Raw genomic sequence first — 22,908 nt, 5'->3', positions numbered from 1 at the left:
TTCTATGAAGAATCTTCCTCTCTCATGTCCAAAGGACCAAAAGGGTACAGCTGACTAATGGAAGGACACTTAAAGAAAAACTTCACCCCATTATCTGGAGGACTTTTTGTTGAAGGACCTCCTTGAATTCTGTCATCAATTACCAAAACTATCCTGAGAAATGTATTGGCCATTCTTGAGTTTGTTCTCTTGGCCTGTTTTCAGCTTTGAAAATGAAAAAGAGCAAAAGTTTCTGGCTCCCACCTATTGTATCTGTACGGATGGAAACTATGAGACAGACTGCAATCTAAATTTCCAGGAAATATTTAGCAATACTGTGAAGAGTTTCCTAAGCAGTTTTACATGTGGTAATAAAGACTGAGTTGATTTCAGCTGTTTTACAGTGGTAAAGAGCATCATACAATTAAAATACAGGTAGTCCTTGACTTATTCTTTTAATAACTGAACTTACAACGGCCCTGAAAAAAGTGACTTACAACCGGTCCTCACACTTACAACTGTCGCAGATCCAATTTCGAGCGCTTGGGAACCAGCATGTATTTACGATTGCAGTGTCCCAGGATCACGTGATCGCCATTTGCGATCTTCCCATGGGGCTTCCAACAAGGGAGGAAGCTGGATTTGCTTAATAACTGTGATTTCCTTCACAACCGTGGCAAAAAAGGTCATAAAATTGGACGTGACTCATTTAACAACTGCATCATTTAGTGATGGACATTCCGGTCCCAATTGTAGTCGTAAGTCAAGGACTACCTATAAGGACCTGGGCCAGGACTTTAAAGCTATTTTCTCTTAAAGGTCTGCTCTCCTTTCTGCTGAACTAGGAGAAACATATAGTAATGAAACAAGGGCTGTATTCCTTTGCCAATACGATATCTGCTGCTTATTTTACAGAAAGGTTGTGGATTCCTACACAGGCCGGGGGATTAGACTAGGCCCTTTTCCAAGGCCCTTTTCAACTCTTTTGTATTGCGATTACCACATTTCTCCTAGCTAAGACTCTGGCAGCTGTGAGGAATATTATAGGCAATTTCTGGTAGCAGATCAGCTCCCCGGGGAACAGAAGAGGCCAAATGTGGGATCACAGCATGGTTAACCCATAAAGCGACTGGATATGCACAAGCTTGGTGTGCTGTTGCTAGTTTCTTTTTGGGGACGATCCGAGATTACGATAAATTATTCTCACCCCTTCTCCTCATGAATTTTAATTTCAAGCATTTCCTGGCGGTAGGGCCGCAATAAGTTATTTGACTTGATTAATTTCAAGCACTTATACTACACTACCTCTTCCCTTATTTTTCCTAACTAATTTTGCCAGTTTTCCCTACAGGGAAAATTCTAGCCCTTTGATCACTGGGGTTACTCACTTTCTGCCAAGTTTTCCAGCTAAGTCCTGTGCATGTTTCCTCAAACACACATTCTCCTAAATCCAAGAGGATTTCATCTTAAGTGTAGCCATCAGAAGGAAACCTTGTGATTTCTCCATTTTCTGCAGTTTTATTAAAAAGCTCATCATGAACACTGAAGAGAGTGGGGCCAAGGCAGATCAAAGGAAACAGAAGCAAATGGGACGCGTTTCAATGTGGTGATTAATTCTGGAAAATTTCTAGGTAGGCCAAAAGGAGCACAATTTATTTATTTTATCTTTAAAAAATTGCCACCACCCACGCCTCTGGGCGGTTTACAAAACAGTTGAAATCAATTAAAATGACAAAATTATAATCTACTATTAATAAATAGAAAATAAATAGATCCAGGAATAATTGGCAGTCACTCAGGGAGCATCATCAAGGCGCCAGCCACCCCCAGGATCGGGCAAGATTGTTGTCACCCCAAACAAGTTGGCACAGCCAGGCCTTCATCCTTTCTGGAGAGCTGGGAGGGTAGGGGCCTGCCCCACCTCTGGGGGGAGCATATTCCAAAGGGCGGGGGCTACGGTGGAGAAGGCTCTCCTCCTGGGCCCGCCAGCCAACATTCTCTCGCTGACGGGCTCTGCAACACGCCCTCTCTGCCTGACCGGGTGGGACGGCCGATGTGAAGTGATGGGGGTGAGACAGGGCCCAACGCAGATTAAAAGGGAGGGGGGACCACAAAGGGCTGCTGTGAGTCAGGCCGCACACCAATTTAACGAACTGTTATTTTTATGAAAGGAACCAAACTAAAAAGCTGGCTTCTGTTCCTTCCCTCACATATGCCTGTTACTAGCATCACGTATTGCCAAGTATTTATTTCCAGGTGAGTCTGGTGCGCCTGCACCAAAACAGGCCATTTGAGGACTGCGCAAAACACCTCCCCTTCTTTCCAGCAATAAGCTGACATACATGGGCAACCTTGGGCTCCCTTTCTGGGGCCCAATGACCGCACAGTCCTTCCCGGATGATACCCCCCCCACACACACTTTGGCCTCTGCCAAACCCCCCCAAAACTCCCCATCCTTGCCCCTGGTTGACAGCGGCTTGCCCCAAAGACTAGCTGAGCGTTTTTCAAAAGGTGCTTTAAAGGGTTCCAAGCAACGTGGAAGCAGGAAAATAAAGAGAGAGGCAGGCGTCAGGGGCCGAGAACGCTCTGGGCCCCTCGGACCCAATCAGATGCGGACACGGGGTAGGCAAGCGAGTACTCTTTCTGTTCTAGACCTCTGAGCGGTACAGGCGGCGCTAGGGGCCCGGGGCGTCGACGGCCGTGAGGGCCACGGCGGTCTTGCGGAAGAGCTCCAGGATCGGCTTCTTGGGCAGCTTCATGGTGGCGCAGCCGAAGCCGCTCAGGCCCCAGCTGGTGAAGGGCAGCCGCTCCTGGCAGCGCGTCCACTTGGGCGCGCCGGGCTCCCAGTAGTAGACGGTGTTGTAGTACGCCTCGTCGCTCTCGCCCTCGCGGCTGTTGTACAGGTAGGTGTTCTCGCCGCCCAGCACGTAGATGCGCTGCTTCCAGCGCACCACGCCGGCGCCGGCCAGCTCGACGGGCAGGCGCGGGACGGCCACGCCGCGGTCCACGCGCCCGTCGGCGCCCAGGAAGAAGCAGCGGCGCGTGCAGTGCAGGTTGCCCGCGTCGGGCCAGCGCTCGTGGCGGTGCCGCGCGCGGCTGCGGAAGTAGCCGCCCACCACGTAGATGCCCTCGTTCATGGCCACGGCGCCCGCCCAGTAGCACTCGCTGTTGAGGAAGACCTGGCTCCACAGGTCGGCGCCCACCTCGTAGATGAGCACCTTGCGCGAGGCGTACCACGAGCCCACCGAGTCGGTCACGCCGCCCACCAGGTAGAGCCGGCCCTTCAGCGCGGCCGCGGCGAAGTGGCTGAGCGCCAGCGGCATGCGCGCGATGGGCGCCCAGCGCTGCTGCGCCAGGTCGAAGCTCTCGGCCGAGTCCAGGTACTCCTCGTACTTGCGCCAGCCGCCCAGCGCGAAGAGCCGCGGCCCGCAGGCCAGGAAGCCGTGCGAGGCGCGCGCCACCGACATGGAGGCCAGCTGGCTCCAGCGGCCGCGCAGCGGGCTGTACTCGTGCAGCGTGTCCGAGTAGGAGTCGTCGGTGTGGACGCCGCCCGTGACGAAGAGCTGGTCGCGCACCGCCACGCAGCGCGCGCAGTAGAGGCACTTGAGCAGCGGCAGCCGCTCCCAGGTCTCGGCCTGCGGGTCGAAGCAGCCCACCTGGAAGTCCTTGGTCTTCAGCTCGGGGCCCTCCATGTTGAAGAGGTCCACGCAGACGATGCAGGTGGCGTACATGCCCCGGCGCAGGCCGCGGCTCTGCGCCAGCCGCTCCTGCCGGTTGAGGCGCTTCCAGCGCGGGCGCAGCTCCCGGGAGCGCAGCAGCTCGGCCTGCACCTGGCGCAGCTCGTCGGGCGTCAGCAGCGGGAAGCGGACGTGGGCCAGCAGCTGCCCCAGGAAGGGCAGGCGGGCGGCGCTTTGGGCCGCCACCCAGCGCCACACGGCCCGGTACACCACCAGCTCGGAGGAGACCAGCAGGCTGTCGGAGGAGAGGATGCTGGCCAGGGTGCTGGGGCTCAGCTCCAGGAAGCTGGCCGCCTCCTGCGAGAGGCGCTTGAAGTGCGCGTGGACCAGGCCCTTGGCCTCCTGGAAGAGGGCCGGGTCGCTGTGCGCGTAGCCCAGCTGGTAGACGCTGAGGCAGTTCTCCGGGCAGAGGCGCTCCAGGAGGAACCTGCGGGGACAGGGACCCTCGCAGCGGCTGGGGCCACGGCTCGCCCCCAGCCCTGCCGAGGAAGGGAGCGCCGGCCCCCCGGCCTCCCCTGGACCTTTTCCCCAGGCTTGGACGGGGATGAGCGAGTCACTTCTCCCAAGGCAGAGGCACACAACCAACCGGTGGCTGCCCAGAGCTGGAGCGAGTGCCCAAATTGTCCTTTTCCAGGGCAGAGTGTGGTGCCAGGTTTCCACTGAAAGGCCAAGGGCGGCCCTTAGCCCAAAGGTGTGCAAGGTATTGCTGGACACCAGCTCCCATGAGGCTCAGCCTGAGGGAGGCCGAGATACGTCCTTCTGCAGGACCGTGGGCACTGGGCCCCTTGTTCTTTTTCGCCTGTCAGTGAGTTTCATGCGCCAATCAATTACATCGGCTTCTCTCAGCTGTCTTGTGCTTTTTTCCCTCCCAAATAGGTTAAGGGTATCCATCCGTGGCTGACCACTCTCTCTGCATCTGCACCATACCCACAAGAATATTGCACCAATCGGTCACATCCACGGCTGGCAAAAACGTTTCAGACGTGAGACTTTGACTCTAGCGGCAGGCAAAAAGGAACAAGGTTGATGTCCCCACCTAGCTAGTTTTTATTATCCTGGGAGTCACTGTTTCACCTTGGCCTTGCTTTTGATTATTTATATTTTCCTCGCTATTGTTTAAGAGAACTGGAGAGAGCGCTCCTGAGCAGGAAGAGAATTTGGGGTCCCCGGCCATCAACATTCAGCAGGCAACGCGCAGCGCGGTGCTTACCTGGAACAGCTCTCCAGCAGAGGAAGAATCTGAAGGCGGCTGGCGGCTTCAAAGAGGTCTTCGGCCATCTCAGGCGTGAGTACTATCTCCTCCGTGTAGTAATAGCGCACCACCGCTTGCACGATGGAGGGATCCATGTCCTGCAGACGCACCTCTCCATCCTGGGACTCTCGGAAAGAGTTGGAGAACATGGCTCGGAAGTAGGGGTTGATAGCTGCCAGGAGCATCCTAGGCGGAGAAAATTCAACGCAAGCAAGAGCTGTGTTTTCCCTCTAAGTTTCCAAGAGTTTCCCCTCTGGCCAAAGAGGCTTTTGTTTTTCCACCTCATTCTCAGGGATTTGCCATTTCTTCTTCTGCTATTTTTGGCCTGATCTTACTGTGGTGGATAGTGTTCAGTTGTTTGGGGGGTTATCCAGGTCTCTATCACCTTGTAGGCTCCTGTGTTAAATTCTTTGGATGTTTTTCTGCTCAGACATGGGATGATAGTTTTTGTTCTTATCAGTGAGGGAAAAATTCTACAGGTTACTACAAAATATTAGAAAACTGTAATGTATGATATAAAAAAATGAAGCCTCCCTTGAGTTAAGGTTGGGGTAGCTTTGTGGACATAAAAATCAATTAATTTCAGCCACGTGCTTCCATCTAGAGGTGTTAATAGTGTTAATAGACCATTGTACATGCTATATGTAACCTCTAATACAAACTAAAAGAAAGAATAGAGTGAAAGATGCAAAGGAGAAGAAAAAAACAGAAAAAAGAAAGAAAAGTAAAAATATAGTAAAGAAAGAGAAAAGAAATATATAAAGAAGCGAATTCCAACCTTCATCAAAAGTATAAACAATTTTTGTAATTCTTCACCCCCTCTTCGTTTACAGCCAACTATCTCTTTATCCCATATCCCATCCCTTATCTAGAGACAAATCCATAAAGCATCATCTTTTCAGTCATAGTGTCAGCAGAAAGTCTATTAAGAGTTACCAGAAATAACAACATATCTTATTTTAACCTTGACCAAATAAACTAACTTTATATTCTTTCGTTTTACTTCTAACAGTCTTAATCTTTAGTCCATTCCAGTAATGTTGTAGAATTTAATTTCTTTTCATTTCTTCTCGCAAGATTCTTCAAAGCTTTAACAAGACTCTTGTAAATCCAATATAAAATAATTATCCAGGTCACTCTTTTGGCTTATTATTTATATTTCCTTTTTGAGTTTTAAAACATCAACTGGGTTTCTTTTGTATGTCCAGTGGAATGTCCTTTTCCCTGTCATTCTCGTAGCCTGTCATTTGTAGATCCACTTTCAATGCCATTTCTGTCTTGTTGAATAAAACTTGTTCCTCATCTGACATTTCTTCCATAACATCTTTTGGACATAATCTATCAATACAAGCAAACATCACATAACTTCTGATTCCATTTTTCAAAAGTGTCCTTCAGTATTTTTGATGTTATAACATTTTGCATCATTTTATAAGTCCCAGTTAATTAGCTGTTAATCAGGCTTATGTATTTTTCTCCTTTAACTAAAATCTTTAGTTCCCTCTAGTGTCCAGTTTTTAAAATTATTTATCTTTATTTTGTCTTGCAAAAGTCCAAACAAATCTATTTCCCATGGGAAGGATTCTTTATAATTAATTCCAAAATCGTATTCCAAATTTATCTGGACCCTTAATCCGTTTATAACTTTCTAAGTCTTATTAGCTTTTTGCTGTTTATTTCAAATTTTTTAGCTTATGACTAAAAAAAATTTTTCTTAAGAATTGAAGGCAAATTCCCCTGGTGTTTTCATATTTGTTGATCTGAAGGTCTCTACTAGCTTAAAAGTAGTTAACAAGCAATTTCTGAACGTGATTAGAAAAGGAAGTTTGCGAATTTAGTGTCCTTTAAAAGGTGCCGAATGCGGTTGCAAGCAAGGTGGTTATTCTGTCATTTTCCAGTGCTTGAAACCCGCCAGGGACTGCTGTTCAGAGCGCAAGTGGGTGATCTCCCATCCTCCCCTGGTCTGGAGAGGTTCCGAAGAACCGGTCTACTCACCAGCTCTTCATTCTTCACCATGGTCATAGGCTCCACTTTTCACGGAGCCATCTTCAGTCCACCATTTCTTCCTCTGGAAGTCTTCATTTTTATTCTTCAGTGGTTACTTTTGTTTTTGTTTTTACTTTGCGTATTTTGGTAATCTCTCTCCTGCGTCATTTTGGCATCACCACTTGAGCATCACAGTAAACATCGAGGAATAAAAATAATGTAAAGTTCTAGAAAAAAAACGACTCCAAACCAAGAAATACTGAAAGTATGGAAAGGAAGCAAATATGCTTATGGAAAGAGAAACCTATGAAAAGTCCTGTTGGACAGTCATGTTTTCAATACTGTCCCAAGAGAAGGGCAAATTTGTGTTTTGGACAATACTATAAATCACCGTGGTGTTCCTTTCAGATAGTGGTTTCCACCACAATCACATAAATTCAACTCCCAGAAAGCACTTGACTGTATTGTCTGCTTGGGTTCCCTTTTATTAAAAAAAGGGAAGAAAGGAAATGGGGGGACAGAGAGGAGGAGGAGGGAGGGAAGGAGAAGGAAGGAAAGAATCGGATGGATGCAGTAAATTCCAACAACCTTATCTCTGTAACAATAAAAGGACAAGAAGCAATGGATGGAAGCTCGTCAGAGGGAGATCCAATCTGGAAACCAGGAGGAATTTCCTGACCGTGAGAACTATTAAGCAGTGGAACAGCTAGCCGCCCAGAGTTGTGGGTGCTCCATCACTGGAGGTTTTCAAGAAAGGATTGGACAACCATTTGTCCAAAATGGCATGCAGACTCCTGCCTCGGGCAGGGGGTTGGACCAGAAGACCTCCGAGGTCCCTTCCAACCCGAGGATTCTATGAAAAGCTGAGTGCACAATAGAATGATACCTGTGACAGGGAAATCGCTCCCCTCCAGCCACGATGGTCGTATCACACAGAAGCTCTTCCTGATACAGCTGTTTCAGCCCTGAAAAACCAGAGAAAGATAACTCAGACTTCTTGCCATGTTTATACAGAAAAGCACAACCTCTTATCAACCAAGAACTCTGTATAGTTTTCAGCAGGCACACAGAATCATGTCAAGAGATGCCATCCAATGCCAAGCAACTTTCAGGCTGTTTTTTGGAGATGGGGAGGGCAGGGGCAAGGATTAGCATAGGAATTATTGGCTTCCCACAGGCCTCACCTGCCCATGTCAGCCCTTTGAGGTAGGCCAGATTAGGAAGCAGATACCACAAGACACACTAGAACTCTGTTGACCTAGAGTATAACAACATGACCTTGAAAGCCTGTGTTTTTGTTTTCTTCCCTAAAGAGAGTCGAGGCGGGGCAATCTTGAGTTATTTTTTCACATTTTCCTATTTATCTGGGCTGAGTTCACATTTTACCACATACAGGCAGTCCTTGCTTACTGACCACCTTCTTCAGTGACTGTTTGAAGTTACAACAGTGCTGAAAACATAACTTTATGACCACTGCCCACAATTAGGACCTTCGCAGCATCTCTCAGTCATGTGTCTGTATGCATGGTCTGTGCCTGGCCTGTTGTCCCCTCCACCCCCGCAGAACAGAGAGATTGGAGAGGAAGGGATTACAAGAGAGTAAGCAGCGGGGAATACACCAGTGTGTTTGTGTAGCAAGCTTGGGGCTGCCAGCACCAGTGATTTCCTTTTGATGTGTATTCCCTATTGTGTGCCTGCTTACTCTCTTGTAATCCCTTCCTCTCCAATAAATGTAAATACAAACATTAATTCCCTTCTTGCTAATTATCCCACACTGCTGGGGGGAGCATCCCAAGGGTAGGGGAGTGGGGAAAAGGAAAGCACACTTGAGGTCACATAGTTTCCCACTTAGTGACCGCTTCACTTAGCAACGGCGTGGCCAGTCCCAATTGTGGTCGCTAAATGAGGACTGCCTGTATTTTCTTCAAGGCCATCTCCATACTCCTTTAGAGTCTGTTCACACCTTTAAAGTATTATTAAAAAGGTCAATCCTGGTAAAGCCTTTCAGCCCTCAAAGAGGTTGGGAGGCCCCACTGCAGATCTGATGTCTTAGGTTAGTTGATGCAGTACATCGGAGGCTGTCCTGGGGTGCAGCTTTCCATCGAAACCTGGTTAGTGTTGTTCTAGATAGAGCCTGTTTTCAGGAAGACAGGAGACCAACCTTCCCGTATGTAGTGATCCAAAGGCCTGAGTTCTTCCCCCGCAAGGTCCTCCTCTCTGTCCAACGGTGAATTCATCCTTGCCCTGCAAGCTGTTCCTGGAAAGCGAAGCTGTGTTACACGTCATTCCTCTGAGCAAACTGAGAGGGGCGAGGAATTAATGCAGAAACATAAAGCGGGGCGGGGGGGGGGCGGTAACAGGACCAATTAGAATTACCAGAATTACAGAGTCCAGATCTAGAATTGTCACCTTAACGGCTTCTCAGAATTTCCAATATTTATCTTTAGAAAGGTGGACCATTTTGTGAACTATTTCTGTAGTTAGAGAGCTTAGAAGCAGTTCTGTTTCACTGATGTGACTTTCTCTTCTCTGAGCAATTCCCCACCGTATTTTGCATAAAGACATTGCAATATTGGCAATTTTTTTCTGTCCTTTTTGTATGGATGGGACTCGCCCATTTTCGTGCCTGTTGCAGGTGGGGCCCAGATTTCGATCTGGCTCCCCACCCACCAGTGCCCTGAGATCTCATTCACTGCCAGTCACCACACATATATAAAATATGTGTGAAATGAGGTTTTTAATTATATTTTGCTGCTATGTGCATGTTGTGTTTGATTTCACTGCATTCAGTTGGCCATTTTCATGTCCCTTTCCTCACCATTTGGCAGGGACCAATTTCTTAGTCTCACCCATTAGCCCCGTTTATGTTTTTGCATTAATTGAGTTGAATGTAGGAAGGCAACAGAAAAAGAAAAAAAAAGTTTGTAATAATTTGAATAAAAGCCTTGCCTGCCCTCTTTTCTTTAGAACAGCTCACTAAAAAGGAAAAGAGCCATCAGTACTTGTTTAAAGTTTTCAAATGTTTTCTTCCCTTCCAAAACAAGCGTGTGGTTATAATTGTACCACCTTATTCTCAGGAAATCAGGAGGAGTCTGGTAGCACTTTTTTCCAACTGACAAGTTTTATTCAAAGGCAGAAACTTTCGCGAGCGCTGCATACGTTTTGAATGAAATGTATTAGTCAGAAAAGATGCTACGAGACTCCTGATGTTTTGGCTAACATGTTTTGGTTAACATAGGCTAACATGACCCTCTTCCTCCAGTGTCTCATTCTCAAGATAATTGTTTTGAAAAGATTTTTTTAATGTGTCAGCGGGAGAAACTTTCTGGCTGGAAGGAGCCAAAGCAGCTACTACTGGCATGGTCTGCCATGAGCCACCTTTCATCCCTCGGCAGCCTCCCTCTCTGCCCTCCTTTCCCAGCGTGAAATGGCCTCCGTGAAGGGGGACCATTGGGGGTCTTACCTTGGGGTTTAAGTGAAAGGTAGGGAGCCAGGAAAGCGGCAGACTCCTGGAGAAAGATTGTGCGATGAAAGATTGTGCACTTGCACAGCCACTCAGCAGCACATGAGTGCAAGAACACCCCCTGCACCCTGGACAGTTTTCACCAAGATTCCCTTCTCTTAAGAAAATTTGGCAAACCAGCAGGGGGAAGTGCAGAAGAACTTCCTTGCCTAGCACTAGTTTAAAGACAGCTGTACATTCAGGGCTTGGCCAGAAATCTTCCTCTCCCCTCCCATGGGACCTGCAAAGTGGTGTGTCCCCCCATTTCCTGCCAACCCACGCACCTTGTCCTGTTCTCTCACTCCCACCTTTGTCCAGACTTGTGGTCTCACTTCCCCCAACGCTGGGAAGCCAAATTGACTTCCTCTGCCTGAGCATCAGCAGATGCCCCATTGGCCCACCTGGGACAGGTGTCATAGTCCACTTTGCATAGGGTCCTCTGATTTGTTCATCCCTGATTGTCTGCCTACAAGGATGGGGGGCAGGCCTGGCCCAGCTGGAGTCTTAAGGAGGTGGGGGCAGCGAGACTGGAAATGTCCGAAAGGAGTGGGGTGAGAAGAAGGAAGTGTAAGGATTGGCTCGATCACCAGTTGAAAACTTTAGGCTGCAAACAATTCTGGAATATGCTGTACATTAGAAAGAGGACCGTTACTGCTGTCAGATATCAAGACCGGCTCTGCCATTGGACAGAATGAGGACATTTCCTTGGGAAGGAGAATCCAGCAGATTCCTCTTTGAGATCCTCGAAGCTCCCTTTGTTCCTGCAGATGTGAGAGCTGACCAGGAAGATACTGTTCTTCGAAGGAGGCCTCCTCAGGCCATCTATTCAGGATGCGGGAAGTCCCGCTTTCAAAAAGAAGGCACCTCCCCAAAGATGAAGGTCTGCTTTGGACTACTTTGAGGGCTCTGTGCCCTTAGGAAGATTCAGAGAAATTGGAGCGACGTCAAAAGAGAGCAGAAAGGAACTATGGACTATCAGAGCTGGATGGTTTTGCTCTGAGGAAAGACGAGTGGGGGGGACATGATGGCACCCTTCAAATGGGTGAAAGACCATCACACGGAAGACACTCAAGATCTGTTCTCTCATTCCGGATCTAAGTTACAGGAAGGCAGATTCTGACTGTCAGTCAGAGCAGTTGGACAGCGGAGACGCTGACCCAGAGAGCGTGGGTGTCAAGTCCACAATGTCCAACTCCCAGTTCTGAAGCATTCTCACGCAACCAGGCTTGGTTCAGAAAAATACTTCTTTATTACGTGGTACGTGTAGCTTGTAAACAGAACATTGCTAAAACTAAAGCCTTGGGTAAACTTCCCTCTATTTATCCCCCCTCCCCTTATTGCCTGGCATCTCGATTCTTCTCCACCTGGTGGTGACCTCTTTCCTTCCTCCCCCTCCTACCCGAGCCCCTTCCTGGTTCTTTGGGCCCCAGCTGCCTGGCCAGCAATCAAGCCAGTCTAAATTGCCCATATATGGTTAAGCTGCTTCCCAGCTCCCATTACAACCATTAACAGCAACCCCCCCTCTCCTTAGTTACAAGTGGCAGAAACAAATCACCCCAACTCCCAACCAATACAATATAATGGAAAGCAACAACAGTTGGGTGATGCAGGTTCTGACAGTGGGCTCTCTTTGCTGGACGTGTTCAGGCGGAGGCTAGGCACCCATCTGCCTGGAAAGTTTCAGTTTGGACACTCTGGGTGGGCTGGATGGCCTCAAGAGCGTATTCCAATTCTCGGTTTCTGTGATTCAGAGAAAGGCTGAAACTTCAGCTGAAGTTTTTCCTCTGAAGCCCTTCTGTCTTGGCCGCTCACAGGGGACGAACCTGAACTGGTTTTCTGAAACCAGATTGCTGCCTCAGAGGCCGAGGCCGCCTGGCAGATTTCCCCCTTTTCTTTCAGTTTTGCCTGTATTGAATCTGGGTGGAGAGACTTCTGAATTGTTTGTGTGTTTCCCACTGAGAATGGCAGGAAACGCTGCTGCCAGTTGCATAACTGACATTAGGCAAGGCAGGTGAGGAGAGCTGGGGCTCACTCCCGAGAGGGAGATTCAAAGACCATCCCCCTTCTGTGGGTCCAGCAATGGGTGACTGAGCCTGCCCAATGCTTGAACTTTCCTTACAGCCCTCATTTTTCAGGCCCCTTGGAAGGAAAGGAAGCGGGTCGGAGGACGTGATGTGCTGCGAATGTGACCAGCCACTTCTTCTCAGCCCCAGTGACCTGGTTGCGCAAGAGGATTGCCCCAGGCGGAGTGCAAGAAAGCCCTTTTTTTCCCCGTTTTGGGCACCATTTCCTCATTTGGTTGCTCAGAGAGAGCAGGAGGAAAGTGTTGGAAAGGGCGGCAGGGCTGATCCCAGGGAGAAAAGGGGGGAATCCCAGCCAAGATTGCCCCAGAATGCCAAGCAATCTTGGGTGCGGGAAGAGAATAGGTCTCCAGGGCACAGCTAAGCAGAAGTACCCACAGGATGTTAAATGTATGTGTAATAGACAGAAGGAATGACCTTGAGGGACAGGCAGAAGAACCCCTACCAAGACAATGGTCAGATAAAAGAAATGTGACTCTGGGGCAGAAATGTAACCTGAGAAGGCATCTCAGACAAGCCCCTCCCTAGTTCTCACAAAGAGGAAGGGAGGGAGGGGGGAGGCACATTTGGACTTGCAAGAGTCTATTGCTATACAGGTAGTCCTCTATTTACGAACTTTGTGTTACGAAGTTTAGCTGATACGAACAAATCTCCAACAACTCCAGCAATGAAGGTCCTGTAAGTTTACCGTGTGCATGTGTACATACGCCTGGAAGTGTATGGTGCATATGGTACATATATGGCGCACCACAACCTTCTGGGCATACATATGTGGCATGCCATGGTTGGGCTTACAAACAAAATGGACAGCCTCTTGGAACATAACCTGTTCGTAAGTAGAGGATTGTCTGTAACCTTATAATAAAATTTGTATTATCCTGCATGACTTTGGTCTCCTAGTCTGGTCTACCTTGAAGAGCTGACCTCAATCTTGCAAGTCACGTAAAAGTGAGATGGGTAGTTATATAAATTGAGTGAGTAAGTAAATAAATAAATATTATAAACAGGACAACTCCACAAACATTGCGCATGCTACTCAAAAGTCATCTTCGCTCTCGGTCGGGAAAAAACCCCAATTTCGATGTGACACACAACACATTTCAACCATCTATTGCTACAAATCAGGACTGGCATTGTATAATAATCCTTTGAGCATCCCCCATTCTCGAAAAATCCACAGTTCTCGATGCCTTCCAAATTTTGGGCTATTGCCAAGAGAAACCTAATGTCATTAACATACAGTCATATGAATGCCCACCCACAGCAAAAGAACAAGTTTTAACCAAATCCAAGATGTAAAACAGTGGTTCAGTCTTTAAAATCCCAAAGCGCCTGGCTTTGTGTCAGCTGGCGCACAATGCGAATTCAAACATTTGCAAAATCATTTCCATCTAATAATTTGCTTTTCTCCTGTATTTTCAAATCAAACATCACAAACGGTTTCCTGGATATTAGTCTAAAACACAAGGCTAAGCTACCCTTTATGGCTCAGTGTGTTAGACAACATTTCTACTTGGCTTCATATGTTGGATGAACTCAGCCACTAAGGCTTGTAAATTGATTTACTGCTCATTAGTGAACCCAGCACATGGAGGCTTAGACATCCAACTATGATTAAACAAATCATGTTGACTGCAGTGTGAAAGCTTGGCTTGGATTTTTCTCTTTGGCCCTGCAATTTGAACAACGCCCTGCTTGATTCCCTGGAAACAGACAAAACCAACCCCCCCAATTTGGTTTTCTTAAATGTCCACTCCACTCCCACCTTTTCCAGTCTTAAAACTGCTAGTTTTAATCCATTTTGCAGTTTCTCTGATGTTTTCTTCCTCCACGTGATGGGAAAAGGTACAGATCCCAGACATGAAGTGAAGTTTAGCTTCCACGTGTTCCTATTCCCTTCTTTTCCTTTTACAGGCTTAAATTGCCACCCCAGAGAAATTGATTCTTTTCCTCTCGACCTTTGTCCGTCCTTCCACCCTTCAGCATCCAGTTTGGCCGCCCGGGTGCTGGCTGGCATTTTGTATGCTTTGCGCCCCTCCCTACTTGCTCTGGACGGTCAGAATCGGACCCTTGCGTATTTGCGGAGATGTACGCATCGTAGTTCACGTCTCCTGCAGCATGACTTTTAAATGCTTGCTTTATGAAGCAATCAGTCATCTGGCACCTCTTCCTCATTTTGACCCCACAAGGGTTTGCTCTGTGCCAGCCAAAACCAGTACTTCTGAGATGATTCTGTTCTGGGCCCTGCAGTTTTGAAAGGATGTTGACAGACTAGACTGAGATCCCTGCACTGGGAAAAAGGTTAGACTAAATGATGCACAACCTTGCCTTTCTAGGGTTCAGTGGTTAGACTCGCCCTTACCACAATGTCTGTGGTCAGTGAATTAAGACAGGTTGAGCTGCCTGCCACCCGTTCTCCATTAACACAAGGAAATCCCTTGATGGAACCGAAACCGAAGGAGGTGGATCGTGCCCAGAACAGGAGGTAGGAGATTAATAGGACTGAAGATCAGGAACTCATCTTAAGGACATACCCCTCCAGGAAGTCATGGCGTGAGAGGAGTATTCACATGTTCCTCAGCAGCTCAGGAAACTGGAACTGGGTTCAGCAGTTCAGGAAACTCGGGCTGGGTTCCCACAGCACCCTCAACCTGGGTTGACAAGAGGGATTCTTACCAAACGTGCAGCACCACAATAAGAATCCATCATATGGTTTAATGCATTGGCCAAGGTCACAGCAAAGGCTGGGCAGCCCCCAGGCATGGAGCTGCAAACCACCCCTTCTTGTGGCCTTCGCTCCTTGCTGGGTGAAACCAGCCAACACTTCACTCAGCTGGCGGAAGGGGAGGCCAGCGTTCCTGCCCCCATATTGCAGGTGGAAGAAATGAGGCTCAGACCCCAGGCCGGTTTTCAGAAGAAGCCAGGCCGGAGCGGCTTCATTCTCTTTCAGGGGAGGAGAAACCCAACCTGAACCACTCCTTATGCCAAGTCAAATGCTTTGGCAGAAGCGCCACATTTGTCCATAGCAACCCAGCCCAACCCGGTGCCCTCCGGTTTTGTGTTGGTTCTGCACACCCCAACATTCCTGCTCAGCATTGGAGATGTAGTCCCAAAACCTCCGGAAGGGAGTGGGGGAGGCTGGGCTATAGTTCACGCCTTCACATGTTGCGTGCCCTCAACCAGTGCATTCAACAAACCATCCATGGTTAAAATATGGCGTGTGTGAGCAAACCCAGTGAAAGCAGACACACTGCACTATGTTAATTAACAGCTGGTTTGGTGTGGGGTTTAATAAAAGTGCATGAAGCAAACAGACTGGAGGCCTTCAGAGATTACATGGGTAGCCTTAACAAAAAAGGCAAAAACGTTTAACATTCAGCATTTCTACTTGGGGGACCTGTGACAGATGAAAGCGTGAAATCCGGTGAACGTTTATGAGGTTAATTGTTGGGTTCTTTGAGCTGTTGCTGCTTCGGCATCGTCGCTTCCTGTGCGTTTACCCAAAATGTCAGGATGACTCATCACCATAACAAAAGGACACAGATCATCAAAACGGTCTTGGAGCAGAAATACAAAACCAGCCGTTCCGATAGTCCAAGAAGCCAGAGATGGAGTCTGAGCATGCTTCTCTTGGCCCAATAATATTTTGGCTGCCAAGTTTAAATTCCTTGCTCAGTACCATCTTTAGTAGCGTGAATGCAATGGCATGAATGTCAAGGTCTGCTTTAATGCTCTACTTTTTATCTACCTTTAAATTAGATTTAAATGCCCTGTTCTCCTTCAGAAACAGGCAAAACAGAAACAGCTGAAAAAGACTTGGGGACCATTAAAAGTTTCCACAGTGGGTGCCTAGCGGAATCTAGCTGATTTTGACTGACCTCGTAAAACTAAACTGAGTTGAACCTGGACCAGACTTGGATGGAGCACCACCAGGAGATCTCAAGGCTGTAGGTTAAACGGGGAAGTCAAAACCTTCCAGCAAGAAGGCAATGATAAACTATATTGCCGCCCAGAGTCACTTTGTGTGAGATGGGCGGCTATATAAATGTGATATATAAATAATAAATATATGAATATCCATATTGTCAAGAAAACAGGATGCAGATCTCTGTGGAATCGCCAGGGCTTGAGTTTGATTTAAGGGATTTTTTTCACCCTGCAGTACTTTACAATTTCTTCTCTGTTCAGAGTTTCTTTGTGCCTTGCAGCTGATACCTCCTGTCACCTGCAGAAAAGATTCATTGGTTTTAAAAAGGGATGGGGAGGGGGCAAGAGATAAATAAGTGAAAATATATACCTTTTAAAATGTGTTTTCTTCAATCTCTTTTTACTTCAAAACCCAGCAACAGGGCAAGAGAAAGGATCATGGAAAGTCTTGCCTTTTACTCACCACCTAGAATGACCAAAAGTTAAAAAGAGGCTTTTAAAAGTGCATGTGTGAGTTTGGGCAGCATTCCCACCAGCGATGCCAAAGTGCTTCCCAGACCGGGCACAGCCCATTGCAGGAATACAAGCAGGGGGTGACTAAGTCTGAAGGGCCTCCCGGTCCAGGAACGGGTGCAACTGGGAAGATGCAGCTGTGCAAACAGCAAAGCCAGACCCCCCTTCTCCCGTGGATCCCACGGGCAAATAGGGCGCGCGTGCGCGTCTGCGGAATTTCCAGGCCGTGGTGGCTTGCTGGGGGTCCGCTCTGACTCGGCCCCTCCCGCCCCGCCCGCCCCGCCCCGGCCGGCCTCTTCCCCGTCCCTCCGCCCTCCTCGGCATCTCCGGGCGCCCGGCTGGCGGCTGCCACTTTCGCTTTTAGCCCGGGTCGGAATGAGGACGCACCTTGGCCTTTCCGCTGCGCTGGCGTGCTCGGCGCTGCAGCTCCTCTGCCTACAGGTGAGCCGCCTCCCCCGCCGGCAGCCCTTCGCCCGCGGCCCCGGAGGGCTGCCCTCCTCGCCGCTGCCCCCTGGGGGAACCGCCGGTTGGGACGGGGATGGGGTGATGGGGGATGATGGCTTTGGGAGCCGTCATCCCCCCAAAGACTCGGTGACTTTCAGGACGTTGTCCCGGCAGCGCGGCTTTGATCGGGAAGACTTTCCCCTTATAGGAGACCCAGTCGTAGGCTAGGTCTACCCTGGCCCCAAGTCCCATCGTTCCCAACCCGCGGCACGGCGTCCCCTCTTTTCGCCCGGAGGCCCTCCCCCCCCCCCCCCGAACTAGGGATGGCAACGGCAGCGTGGTGAGGGCCGGTGGCTACATTTTTTTCAGAATTAGGTTTCCTCTCCTTTTAAAGGGTCAGGGGAAACTTAAGGAATTTCCCCACATTCTGTTAGTCAAAGGTAAACTTCATCTGTTTGCGTAGGCTCCATTGGGGGTGCAGTCCTGACCCAGTTTTCTGGGAGTCACGTTGAGCCCTGGAGATTCAGTCCACTCACATGGACGAAGGTGCCCGGGTTTGCACTCTTCCCTTGGCTCAGGCTTTCACTGAAGCCATTCCCCCCTCCCCCACCAGAGTGCCTACTCAGAAGTAAACCCCAATGTATAAGCTGGGCTCCAATTCCCGGATTGGACGGAAACCAGATGTTGGGGGTCTGAGCTGAAGCAAGAAAGACAATCCCAGGGGAAGGCATGAAATGTAGCGCAGTGTGGAACAAATATAGAGGGGAAGCCCCCCCCCCCCCCAATATTAGAATCAGGGAATCCTATGAAAACCATTCCTCCCCCTGTGAGTCAATGCTCTAAGGTGATAAAGCGCTGTTCTTTATACTGGGTAAACTGGTGGAACTCTTTGCCCCAGGATACTGCAATAGTCAGCAACTCCAGTGCATTAAAAAGAGAATGGATGCAATTAGTAACATTCTTTTTGCATCAGGGAATATTCCTGAGAAGTATGAGTGGCAAAGCTATTATGGTACTTGGCATGAATGAGAACTTCCCGTTGGGGCAGCTGGTTGCTCTCCCTGGGACTTGATAAACTTTTGGCCCCATCTGTTGGAATTCCACAAGTTTTGTGCAAAAGAGCATTTTTTAGTCTGGCCTGAATCGGTTGCCAGCAAGGGTTTGCAGGCTGCTCTTGAGCAAGGTGCAAAAAATGAAAACATATCCTTCCTCCAATCCCATTTGCATCTCATGGCACAGCTCCAGAAGGGCACACTGGTTTGCAAAAAGGGGCACTTTCCTAATCTGCATTTGGGGGAGAAAGAGCCCTTGACTGGTCTTAGGGGCAATTCCGTTTGCCCGCTGTTAGAATTCTGGTGTTGAGCTGACTGGAGGGGCTGGCTGATGGTAAAGTTTAAAAATATTTAAAACAAAGTATTTCCTAATGGTTGCCAGGGGCCAGTTAGGTGGGTGACAGCTTTTTGCCCATGTGGATGCTAAGAGTGTGTGGGTCACCCCCTGGAAGTGGGTGGGTTTGGGGCTGAGGCGTTCAATACAGCTGTGTGGCACTGACATTTGTACCTTGTCCCAACCCCCAGCAACATTTTCTTACAAAAGCAGAGCTAATGCAGACACCCCCACCCAGGCACAGGGGTTTCTCGGCCCACCTACAGCTGCTTTAAGGACAGGAGGCAGAGAAATTGCAGCAAGAACGCGGGGTTAGTCTGTGGGGGCAGATGCCCGCTGGAGACAGACATGATGATTGCTGAGCATGTTAACTTCCTGGCCCAGTTGCTTCTGCTGGGTTCCTGCGGCTAAAGCAGGAGGGGGGAACCTGCAACCCCCTCCCCAAGCTTAGGCTGTGGTCCCCTCAAAGCAAAAGTTGCTGTCACGTTGCCCTTTTTAATGTGGCAAAAGAAGGACATTAATACAGCAATGTTTTTAATTTCAGTTAATGTTAAGTAGAGGGGGAGGATCATATGCAGAGTATTCCGTGAGTCTATTTTTGTCCAATAAACGTATAATCAGGTGTAATTTGGGTAGAGAGAGACAGTTTGGGGTACTGTAGTGGTTAAGGCATCAGGCTAGAAACTGGGAGACTGTGAGTTCTAGTCCGGGCTGAGGCACAAAGCCATCTGGGTGACCTTGGGCCAGTCCCTCTCTCTCAGCCCAGGGAGGAAGGAGTCCAGGGCAAACCACTTCCAAAATTTTGCCAAGAAAATTGCAGGAATCTGTCCAGGCAGGTGCCAGGAGTCCATGCTGACTGGAAGGCAGCAAAAAAAGAGGGGAGGGAGTGGGTGGGCTGCCCCCATGCTTGGAGCCACCTCTTCTCAGACAGGGGTGTGTGGCAGATCAAGTGTGGCTTGGAAATTGCGAGTCTGCATCTAACATTTGCGTGAGCACCATGTGCAAATGTTGAACTCAGGCCCTTGGTTTTCTTAGCAGATGCTGTTGCTAACAGAGCAAGAAATAATAGGAAGTCCACAAGTTCCCATAATCAAAGTCTGCCACTACTTGAATGGTTCCTTTTTTATTAGATAAGTTGTTCCCCTTAGATCGAGGGACGACAGCCTTTTGGGTTGATGGATTCAGAATCCAACACGGAAACTAGTCAACTGACTAACTTTCTCCTCAGGTTTTAACTCTCCAATTTAGGTGGCTGGAAGATCTTTTGTTAAACTTGGAACTGTTGGAAAATGCTCCCCCTGCCCCAGCTTTTAGAGGATGTGACACTTCGGCATGTCACTTTTCAGTAAAAGTGGAGTTTTGGTGCCAAAAGATCCCTTCAACCATAAAACACTGGAGCCAGTTCCGACCTCTAAGCCCAGCTAACCTTGATCTCTTATTTTGAGGTTGAAAGTGGAAAAATGGGGCGATGAGTGTTATTCTGAGCCCTTTGTGCGAAAGATGTGTTAAGAATGTGAGTCAGGAGTGAAGGGTAGCCAGCATGGCCAGCTCTGAATTTCCCCATTCCTGATGTAAATAAAAATAATGGTAGAATAATTCAGATTCTTTTCATTCAGAATAATCTTTGGGTAGAAAAATGTGTTGCATGACCTGCGTGCACACACACAGGTGCACCCTACGTGATTTACATGGGGGTAGAGGACGGGCAAGTGGGTGGATTACAGGAAGCATGACTCAGAGCTGTTGTGAAGTGTGACTCTCACGTTTACTGTTGGGCTGTATTTTGGAAAAAGCCAACAAAACAATGTTCATTTTATGGCACCCGTGGATCCGCTGGAAACTAGAAAGCCACAGACAGCTGTAGCTGCATAGCCACCTTTTCAAAAACACGAGCTTCATCCGTTCTACAGAGCGAAGGAACAGAATTCATTGTTTTTAAAGTAAAGTAATCGCATACTCCTGCCTCAAGAGACCATGGTTTTGTTACGATTTAACTATCATGGCTTCCCCCAAGGACTGCGAGGACTCTGCTCTGAAATCCTTCAGAGAGCCTCACCCTTGGTTAAACATGGACACGCATTTCTTTGGAAAGGGAGCAATAAATCATTAATCAGTGATAAATGGGACTTTGTAAGTTGTAGAAACCCAACTGGTTGGTTGTCGTGGCTACATTACACTGATATCCTGATCCTCCAAGGATTGTAAGGCAGCACAAATAGGGGTCTTCCTCCATTTTCCCTCCCCACAACAATGTGGGGAGGGAGGGAGGGAGGGAGGGAGAGATGGATGGATGGATGGATGGATGGATGGATGAATGAGCGAACTTTCATGGCTGAAGTTAGACTTGAATCTGGATCTCTCTAGTCCCAACCCAGTGTCTTGGCCACTACATTGTGTTGGCTCTCACAAGCCAACTACGTTTGGTTTGGGAAATGATGGTTGAACATGGTTTAGGCATGATGCTTTCTCTATTGTCATATTCATTTATTTCCTGTTACATTTTACTCTGTGGGGACCAGGAACTATATTCCCCTCACTGTACTCTCAATAACCTTGTGAGGTGGGCTAGGCTGAAAGATAGCGTTTAGCCTCCGCTTCCCTCCCTTTCCTCAAGTGGCACATTTCTAATTTTCTTTCCTTGGAGCAGGCTGCTGTTTCCTCCTCCTTTGCAGAAACACTGTCAGCCCTTCGAGGTAGACCAGACTAGAACACCAAAGTCATGAATACCAAAAGAACTTTTATTGTAGGGTTACAGTAACCGAATCTTGCAAGTCTGAATGTGCCTCTCCCCTCCTTGCCATGATCCTAAAGAGACCTAGGGAGGGTCATGTCTGAGACGCTTCCTCAAACTGCATTTCTGCCTCGGACTCAGATTTCTCTTATCTGACTGTCGCCTTGGCTGCGGCTCTTCCTCCTGTTCCTCAAGGTGATTCTCGCAGCCCATTTGAAACACAGAGATGGGTACAAAAGCAGCTTCTCCTCTGAAGTGATAGAAGTTGTGTGTGTGTGTGTTTCTATGCGTGAGAGAGCTGTCCACAAAACTGCAGCATTGAGGGGTGTTCCCCTCCTGTTTCAGCTCAGCCGCTCACTCTCTTCCTGTCGAGGCAAGATGATTTGGGCACTCTCTTGCAATACCTGGTTTCTGTCTTGCGCGTTGTGGAAGACCCCTTTCAACAGGGATTCAGCTTAGGAAAGACTACACAGTGACTGTCACAGATTGCAGGGACCCAAAAGATCTCTACAAGCCAGCCCGGCTGGAAAGAGGGAAATGTCTTTACTTCTTGCTATAGAAAGCTTTCAAGGGGTGGGATTTTGGATGGTGCATTTGGCATTATAGATAGATCAGCTTTTTTAAAAGGTTGGGAGGAGTGCAGAGGACCCCTGCGCAACCTTTGCAATCCAAGGCAACTTTTGGGGCCTGTAGGAAGGTCGCTAAAGGTGAGCGCCCTCTTGCATAAGAGTGGGGTTTCCCACTGAGCTGCAAACTCAGGCTGCTAAGAGGAGGTGGGTGACATTTGCCTGGAGTGGTTTTGGCACCCCGTGTGAGTTGGATTTGACCCACCGGGTGACTTGCTCTTCAGAGCACTGGTCAAACGTTTCTTGTTTCTTTCTCTGTCTCTCTCTCTCGTTTTTTTTTTCAAGAGGGAAAAAACCCGTGAAAAAGAAAAGTGCAGCTTTCTTCCCCTTTTGACAATTTCTGCCGCTGAGCAAAGCGGTCTCGGAAACTCTTTTTTCCCCCACCGCCATCAGTTCTGACGTCAGAAAGGTGGGCGGCTTCATCACTCTGGCTTCCTCGTGTAGCCTGTGGGATATTTTGGGGCCATTCTCCCCTCTCCTCCACACCTAACAAGTTGGTGTTCTGGGGTCAACAGAGCTACCACAACCGTCAGCCTAATGTGTGATGCATGTAAAAAAACACATGGCGCTTCAACCGCACCATTGTGGCCCTGTCTTGACTTTTTTGACCCAACCCTGCAGAGACCTCTGCTCCTGCCTCTGATCACGACAGCATCAAGTAATTATGAATCTTGATGGACTTCAGCCTTATTAGACTTATTATAGTTGGTCAGCCAGATGTTTCAACTGGATTTGGCCTTTTTA

The 22,908-nt window shown here is 48.4% G+C and overlaps 2 protein-coding genes and 1 long non-coding RNA gene across 4 annotated transcripts in view; 2 read left to right on the top strand and 1 right to left on the bottom strand.

Annotated features, from left to right (window-relative positions):
- Positions 1–2,436: 2,436 nt before the first annotated feature.
- Positions 2,437–9,406, bottom strand: LOC112542230 (kelch-like protein 24). The gene is made up of 4 exons (XM_088136679.1): positions 9,116–9,406; positions 7,841–7,919; positions 4,927–5,154; positions 2,437–4,143 (listed from the first exon to the last, which is right to left on the bottom strand). Exons 1-4 carry the CDS (start codon positions 9,189–9,191, stop codon positions 2,655–2,657), a joined length of 1,872 nt encoding a protein of 623 aa, XP_087992805.1. The 5' UTR covers positions 9,192–9,406; the 3' UTR covers positions 2,437–2,654.
- LOC148216389 (uncharacterized) lies at positions 3,125–7,557 on the top strand. Of its 2 annotated transcripts, none has more exons than XR_015795463.1 (4): positions 3,125–3,248; positions 4,593–4,738; positions 4,838–5,001; positions 6,867–7,557. It is a non-coding gene; the product is annotated as an uncharacterized LOC148216389 (long non-coding RNA). The 2 variants fall into 2 exon arrangements; XR_015795464.1 differs by having other exon boundaries at positions 3,226–3,359.
- Positions 9,407–17,277: 7,871 nt separating the features above from the next.
- Positions 17,278–22,908, top strand: part of TNFRSF1B (TNF receptor superfamily member 1B) — a 34,143-nt gene continuing 28,512 nt past the window's right edge. Inside the window, exon 1 of the mRNA XM_088136675.1 lies at positions 17,278–17,418. Coding sequence (XP_087992801.1) covers positions 17,353–17,418 — 66 coding nt within the window. The 5' untranslated portion in view covers positions 17,278–17,352. The remainder of the gene's footprint in view (positions 17,419–22,908) is intronic.

The sequence above is a fragment of the Python bivittatus genome, unplaced genomic scaffold, assembly GCF_059951505.1.
Source record: "Python bivittatus isolate LINGU-HERP-01145 unplaced genomic scaffold, Pbiv_v1 ctg000090_np1212, whole genome shotgun sequence".
NCBI lineage: Eukaryota > Metazoa > Chordata > Lepidosauria > Squamata > Pythonidae > Python > Python bivittatus.
Note: the sequence above shows the minus strand (reverse complement) of the source record. Positions and strands in the feature narration are given on the sequence as shown.